Raw genomic sequence first — 8,367 nt, forward strand, 5'->3', positions numbered from 1 at the left:
AGGGGGAGAGAGAGGGAGAGAGAGTAAAGAGAGGGAGAGAGAGAGAGGAGAGAGAGAGAGAGGGAGAGAGGAAGAGCGAGAGAGGGGGAGAGAGAGAGGAGAGAGAGAGGGAGAGAGAGAGGGGGAGAAAAACAAATGAAAGGGATTTACCAGGAGGGCTGACAACTACAAGCAAGGGAACTACAATCCCCAGTTATTCTATGGAACATCAGATAACAAGTTGATGTACTGGGTTTGGACTCACTTGAACTTCCCGAGCCAGGAGTCGGCCACTATGGCCCCCAGTATAGGAGTCAGGTAGCAGAGAGCGATGAAGGTGTGATAGATAGAGGTGGACAGGTCATCGTCCCACTTCAGGAAGTACCTGAAGTACAGGACCAGCACCGCTAGGGAGGAGAACAGAACCACAACAGAACCACTCAATATGTCCATCTACAGCACCAGCACCACTAGGGAGGAGAACAGAACCACAACAGAACCACTCAATATGTCCATCTACAGGACCAGCACCGCTAGGGAGGAGAACAGAACCACAACAGAACCACTCAATATTTTATTTATTTTATTTATTTATTTCACCTTTATTTAACCAGGTAGGCAAGTTGAGAACAAGTTCTCATTTACAATTGCGACCTGGCCAAGATAAAGCAAAGCAGTTCGACAACATACAAAAACATAGAGTTACACATGGAGTAAAACAACATACAATCAATGATGCAGTAGAAAAAAATAAGACTATATACAATGTGAGCAAATGATGTGAGATAATGGAGGTAAAGGCAAAAAAATGCCATGGTGGCAGAGTAAATAAAGTATGGCAAGAAAAACACTGGGATGGTAGATTTGTAGTTTGAAGAAAGTTAAAGTTAAAATATAAATAATATGGTGCAAAGGAGCAAAATAAATAAAATAAATAAATACAGTAGGGGAAGAGGTAGTAGTTTGGGCTGAATTATAGATGGGCTATGTACAGGTGCAGTGATCTGTGAGCTGCTCTGACAGCTGGTGCTTAAAGCTAGTGAGGGAGATAAGTGTTTCCAGTTTTAGAGATTTTTGTAGTTCGTTCCAGTCATTGGCAGCTGAGAACTGGAAGGAGAGACGACCAAAGGAGGAGTTGGCTTTAGGGGTGACCAGAGAGATATACCTGCTGGAGCGCGTGCTACAGGTGGGTGCTGCTATGGTGACCAGTGAGCGGAGATAAGGGGGGACTTTACCTAGCAGGGTCTTGTAGATGACCTGGAGCCAATGTGTTTGGCGACGATTATGAAGTGAAGGCCAGCCAACGAGAGCATACAGGTCGCAGTGGTGGGTTGTATATGGGGCTTTGGTGACAAAACGGATGGCACTGTGATAGACTGCATCCAGCTTGTTGAGTAGGGTATTGGAGGCTATTTTGTAAATGACATCGCCGAAGTCGAGGATTGGTAGGATGGTCAGTTTTACGAGGGTATGTTTGGCAGCATGAGTGAAGGATGCTTTGTTGCGAAATAGGAAGCCAATTCTAGATTTCACTTTGGATTGGAGATGATTGATGTGAGTCTGGAAGGAGAGTTTACAGTCTAACCAGACACCTAGGTATTTGTAGTTGTCCACAAATTCTAAGTTAGAACCGTCCAGAGAAGTTATGCTGGATGGGCGGGCAGGTGCAGGCAGCGATCGGTTGAAGAGCATGCATTTAGTTTTACTTGTGTTTAGGAGCAGTTGGAGACCACGGAAGGAGAGTTGAATGGCATTGAAGCTCGTCTGGAGGGTTGTTAACACAGTGTCCAAAGAAGGTCCAGAAGTATACAGAATGGTGTCGTCTGCGTAGAGGTGGATCAGAGATTCACCAGCAGCAAGAGCGACATCATTTATGTATACAGAGAAAAGAGTTGGCCCAAGAATTGAACCCTGTGGTACCCCCATAGAGACTGCCAGAGGTCCAGACAGTAGGCCCTCCGATTTGACACACTGAACTCTGTCAGAGAAGTAGTTGGTGAACCAGGCGACGCAATCGTTTGAGAAACCAAGGCTACTAAGTCTGCCGATGAGGATGTGGTGATTAACAGAGTCAAAAGCTTTGGCCAGGTCAATGAATACGGCAGCACAGTAATGTTTCTTATCGATGGCGGTTACGATGTCGTTCAGGACCTTGAGCGTGGCTGAGGTGCACCCATGACCAGCTCTGAAACCAGATTGCATAGCGGAGAGGGTGCGGTGGGATTCAAAATAGTCGGTAATCTGTTTGTTGACTTGGCTTTCGAAGACCTTAGAAAGGCAGGGTAGGATGGATATAGGTCTGTAGCAATTTGGGTCAAGAGTGTCACCTCCTTTGAAGAGGGGGATGACAGCAGCTGCTTTCCAATCTGTGGGAATCTCAGACGACACGAAAGAGAGGTTGAACAGGCTAGTAATAGGGGTTGCAATAATTTCGGCAGATAATTTTAGAAAGAAAGGTTCCAGATTGTCAAGCCCAGCTGATTTGTAGGGGTCCAGATTTTGCAGCTCTTTCAGAACATCAGCTGAATGGATTTGGGAGAAGGAGAAATGGGGGAGGCTTGGGCGAGTAGCTGTGGGGGGTGCAGTGCTGTTGATATATGTGTATATGTGTCCATCTACAGCACCAGCACCACTAGGGAGGAGAACAGAACCACTCAATATGTCCATCTACAGCACCAGCACCGCTAGAGAGGAGAACAGAACCACAACAGAACCACTCAATATGTCCATCTACAGCACCAGCACCACTAGGGAGGAGAACAGAACCACTCAATATGTCCATCTACAGCACCAGCACTGCTAGGGAGGAGAACAGAACCACTCAATATGTCCATCTACAGCACCAGCACCACTAGGGAGGAGAACAGAACCACAACAGAGTTACCAAAGACTTATTTACATTCTGTAGTAAACACTGATATCTGTTAACATAGAGAGGTGTGATTGGCTCTGCTCTCTGCTATCTGTTAACATAGAGAGGTGTGATTGGCTCACCTTTCTGCTATCTGTTAACATAGAGAGGTGTGATTGGCTCTGCTCTCTGCTATCTGTTAACATAGAGAGGTGTGATTGGCTCACCTTTCTGCTATCTGTTAACATTGAGAGATGTGATTGGCTCTGCTCTCTGCTATCTGTTAACATAGAGAGGTGTGATTGGCTCTGCTATCTGTTAACATAGAGAGGTGTGATTGGCTCAGTTCTCTGCTATCTGTTAACATAGAGAGGTGTGATTGGCTCTGCTCTCTGCTATCTGTTAACATAGAGAGGTGTGATTGGCTCTGCTCTCTGCTATCTGTTAACATAGAGAGATGTGATTGGCTCTGCTCTGTGCTATCTGTTAACATAGAGAGGTGTGATTGGCTCAGCTCTCTGCTATCTGTTAACATAGAGAGGTGTGATTGGCTCTGCTCTCTGCTATCTGTTAACATAGAGAGGTGTGATTGGCTCACCTTTCTGCTATCTGTTAACATAGAGAGGTGTGATTGGCTCACCTCTCTGCTATCTGTTACCATAGAGAGGTGTGATTGGCTCTGCTCTCTGTTACCATAGAGAGGTGTGATTGGCTCTCCTCTCTGTTACCATAGAGAGGTGTGATTGGCTCTGCTATCTGTTAACATAGAGAGGTGTGTTGTGGGATTGGCTCACCTCGCATGCCATAGTAGGAGAAACGTTCGCAGAACTCATTGACCACGATGAAGAAGATACTGAGAGGATACCCGCAGACATCCACCTGGACAGAGAGGAGCAGACGGATTTGGAGGTCACCTTTATGTCACCAAATCAAATCAAATGTTATTTGGCAAATACACATGTTTAGCAGATGTTATTGTGGGTGTAGCAAAATGCTTGTGTTCCTAGCTCCAACAGTAATATCTAACTAAATGCTTGTGTTTCTAGCTCCAACAGTAGTATCTAACTAAATGCTTGTGTTTCTAGCTCCAACAGTAATATCTAACTAAATGCTTGTGTTCCTAGCTCCAACAGTAATATCTAACTAAATGCTTGTGTTCCCAGCTCCAACAGTAGTATCTAACTAAATGCCTGTGTTCCTAGCTCCAACAGTAATATCTAACTAAATGTTTGTGTTCCCAACTCCAACAGTGCAATAATACCTAACTAAATGCTTGTGTTCCCAGCTCCAACAGTAATATCTAACTAAATGCTTGTGTTCCCAGCTCCAACAGTAGTATCTAACTAAATGCCTGTGTTCCTAGCTCCAACAGTAATATCTAACTAAATGTTTGTGTTCCCAACTCCAACAGTGCAATAATACCTAACTAAATGCTTGTGTTCCCAGCTCCAACAGTAATATCTAACTAAATGCTTGTGTTCCCAGCTCCAACAGTAATATCTAACTAAATGCTTGTGTTCCCAGCTCCAACAGTAATATCTACCTAAATGCTTGTGTTCCCAGCTCCAACAGTGCAGTAATATCTAACTAAATGCTTGTGTTCCCAGCTCTAACAGTAATATCTAACTAAATGCTTGTGTTCCCAGCTCCAACAGTAATATCTACCTAAATGCTTGTGTTCCCAGCTCCAACAGTGCAGTAATATCTAACTAAATGCTTGTGTTCCCAGCTCTAACAGTAATATCTAACTAAATGCTTGTGTTCCCAGCTCCAACAGTAATATCTAACTAAATGTTTGTGTTCCCAGCTCCATCAGTAATATCTAACTAAATGCTTGTGTTCCCAGCTCCAACAGTAATATCTAACTAAATGCTTGTGTTCCCAGCTCCAACAGTGCAGTAATATCTAACTAAATGCTTGTGTTCCCAGCTCCAACAGTAAAATCTACCTAAATGCTTGTGTTCCCAGCTCCAACAGTGCAGTAATATCTAACTAAATGCTTGTGTTCCCAGCTCCATCAGTAATATCTAACTAAATGCTTGTGTTCCCAGCTCCAACAGTAGTATCTAACTAAATGCTTGTGTTCCCAGCTCCAACAGTAATATCTAACTAAATGCTTGTGTTCCCAGCTCCAACAGTAGTATCTAACTAAATGCTTGTGTTCCCAGCTCCAACAGTGCAGTAGTATCTAACTAAATGCTTGTGTTCCCAGCTCCAACAGTAATATCTAACTAAATGCTTGTGTTCCCAGCTCCAACAGTAGTATCTAACTAAATGCTTGTGTTCCCAGCTCCAACAGTGCAGTAATATCTAACTAAATGCTTGTGTTCCCAGCTCCAACAGTAATATCTAACTAAATGCTTGTGTTTCTAGCTCCAACAGTACAGTAATATCTAACTAAATGCTTTTGTTCCCAGCTCCAACAGTAATATCTAACTAAATGCTTGTGTTTCTAGCTCCAACAGTACAGTAATATCTAACTAAATGCTTGTGCTCCCAGCTCCAACAGTAATATCTAACTAAATGCTTGTGTTCCCAGCTCCAACAGTGCAGTAATATCTAACTAAATGCTTGTGTTCCCAGCTCCAACAGTGCAGTAATATCTAACTAAATGCTTGTAGTAGATACATATGAGATGAGTAAAGCAGTAGAATAGAATACAGTAGATACATATGAGATGAGTAAAGCAGTAGAATAGAATACAGTAGAATAGAATACAGTAGATACATGAGATGAGTAAAGCAGTAGAATAGAATACAGTAGAATAGAATACAGTAAAATAGAATACAGTAGATACATATGAGATGAGTAAAGCAGTAGAATAGAATACAGTAGAATAGAATACAGTAGAATAGAATACAGTAGAATAGAATACAGTAGATACATATGAGATGAGTAAAATACAGTAGAATAGAATACAGTATATACATATGAGATGAGTAAAGCAGTAGAATAGAATACAGTAGAATAGAATACAGTAGATACATATGAGATGAGTAAAGCAGTAGAATAGAATACAGTAGAATAGAATACAGTAAAATAGAATACAGTAGATACATATGAGATGAGTAAAGCAGTAGAATAGAATACAGTAGAATAGAATACAGTAAAATAGAATACAGTAGATACATATGAGATGAGTAAAGCAGTAGAATAGAATACAGTAGATACATATGAGATGAGTAAAGCAGTAGAACAGAATACAGTAGATACATATGAGATGAGTAAAGCAGTAGAACAGAATACAGTAGATACATATGAGATGAGTAAAGCAGTAGAATAGAATACAGTAGAATAGAATACAGTAAAATAGAATACAGTAGATACATATGAGATGAGTAAAGCAGTAGAATAGAATACAGTAGATACATATGAGATGAGTAAAGCAGTAGAACAGAATACAGTAGATACATATGAGATGAGTAAAGCAGTAGAATAGAATACAGTAGAATAGAATACAGTAGAATAGAATACAGTAGATACATATGAGATGAGTAAAGCAGTAGAATAGAATACAGTAGAATAGAATACAGTAGATACATATGAGATGAGTAAAGCAGTAGAACAGAATACAGTAGATACATATGAGATGAGTAAAGCAGTAGAACAGAATACAGTAGAATAGAATACAGTAGAATAGAATACAGTAGATACATATGAGATGAGTAAAGCAGTAGAATAGAATACAGTAGAATAGAATACAGTAGATACATATGAGATGAGTAAAATACAGTAGAATAGAATACAGTAGATACATATGAGATGAGTAAAGCAGTAGAACAGAATACAGTAGATACATATGAGATGAGTAAAGCAGTATGTAAACATTATTAAAGTGACTAGTGTTCCATTATTAAAGTGGCCAGTGATTCCATGTCTATGTATATGGGGCAGCAGCCTCTAAGGTGCAGGAATGAGTAACTGGGTGGTAGCCGGCTAGTGATGGCTATTTAACAGTCTGATGGCCTTGAGATAGAAGCTGTTTTTCAGTCTCTCGGTTCCAGCTTTGATGCACCTGTTCTGACCTCGCTTTCTGGATGATAGCGGGGTGAACAGGCAGTGGCTCGGGTGGTTGTTGTCCTTGATGATCTTTTTGGCCTTCCTGTGACATCGGGTGGTGTAGGTGTCCTGGAGGGCAGGTAGTTAGCCCCCGGTGATGCGTTGGGCAGACCTCACTACCCTCTGGAGAGCCTTCCGGTTATGGGCGGAGCAGTTGCCGTACCAGGCGGTGATACAGCCCGACAAGATGCTCTCAATTGTGCATCTGTAAAAGTTTGTGATGGTTTTAGGTGCCAAGCCACATTTCTGGTGCGCCTTCTTCACCACGCTGTCTGTGTGGGTGGAACATTTCAGATCGTCAGTGATGTGTACGCCGAAGAACTTAAAACTTTCCACCTTCTCCACTACTGTCCCGTCGATGTGGATAGGGGGGTGCTCCCTCTGCTGTTTCCTGAAGTCCACAATCATCTCCTTTGTTTTGTTGACGTTGGGTGAGCGGTTGCTTTCCTGGTACCACTCCACCAGAGCCCTCACCTCCTCCCTGTAGGCTGTCTCGTCATCGTTGGTAATCAAGCCTACTACTGTTGTGTCGTCTGCAAACTTGAGGATTGAGTTGGAGGTGTGCGTGGCCACGCAGTCATGGATAAACAGGAAGTACAGGAGGGGGCTGAGCATGCACCCTTGTGGGGCCCCAGTGTTGAGGATCAGCGGAGTGGAGGTGATGTTTCCTACCTTCACCACCTGGGGGGCGGCCCGTCAGGAAGTCCAGGAACCAGTTGCACAGGGCGGGGTTGAGACCCAGGGCCCCTTAGTGATGAGCTTGGAGGGCACTATGGTGTTGAATGCTGAGCTATAGTCAATGAACAGCATTCTTACATAGGTATTCCTCTTGTCCTGATGGGTTAGGGCAGTGTGCAGTGGGATGGCGATTGCATCGTCTGTGGACCTATTGGGGCGGTAAGCAAACTGAAATGGGTCTAGGGTGTCAGGTAAGGTAGAGGTGGTATGGTCCTTGACTAGTCTCTCAAAGCACTTCATGATGACAGAAGTGAGTGCTACAGGGCGATAGTCATTTAGTTCAGTTACCTTAGCTTTCTTGGGAATGGGAACAATGGTGGACATCTTGAAGCATGTGGGGACAGCAGACTGGGATAAGGATTGATTGAATATGTCTGTAAATGCACCAGCCAGCTGGTCTGCGCATGCTCTGAGGACGTGGCCGGGGATGCCATCTGGGCCGGCAGCCTTGCGAGGGTTGACACGTTTAAATGTCTTACTCGCGGCGGCCACGGAGAAGGAGAGCCCACAGTCCCTGGTAGCGGGCCGCGTCAGTGGCACTGTGTTATCCTCAAAACGGGTGAAGAAGGTGTTTAGCTTGTCTGGAAGCAAGACGTCGGTGTCCGTGACGTGACTGGTTTTCCCTTTGCAATCTGGGATTGTCTGTAGACTGGTTTTCCCTTTGTAATCTGGGATTGTCTGTAGACTGGTTTTCCTTTTGTAATCTGGGATTGTCTGTAGACTGGTTTTCCCTTTGTAAT

At 43.3% G+C, this 8,367-nt stretch overlaps 1 protein-coding gene across 1 annotated transcript in view; it reads right to left on the reverse strand.

Moving 5' to 3' along the window:
• The window catches only part of LOC115189376 (solute carrier family 15 member 1-like), a gene marked incomplete at its 3' end in the record, with an annotated part of 32,837 nt that overhangs the window by 21,938 nt on the left and 2,532 nt on the right, over window positions 1–8,367 (reverse strand). Inside the window, 2 exon segments of the mRNA XM_029747945.1 lie at window positions 245–386; window positions 3,625–3,709. Of these exon segments, the coding sequence (XP_029603805.1) occupies window positions 245–386; window positions 3,625–3,709 (227 nt within the window).

Source organism: Salmo trutta, unplaced genomic scaffold (assembly GCF_901001165.1).
Source record: "Salmo trutta unplaced genomic scaffold, fSalTru1.1, whole genome shotgun sequence".
Classification (NCBI taxonomy): Eukaryota; Metazoa; Chordata; class Actinopteri; order Salmoniformes; family Salmonidae; genus Salmo; species Salmo trutta.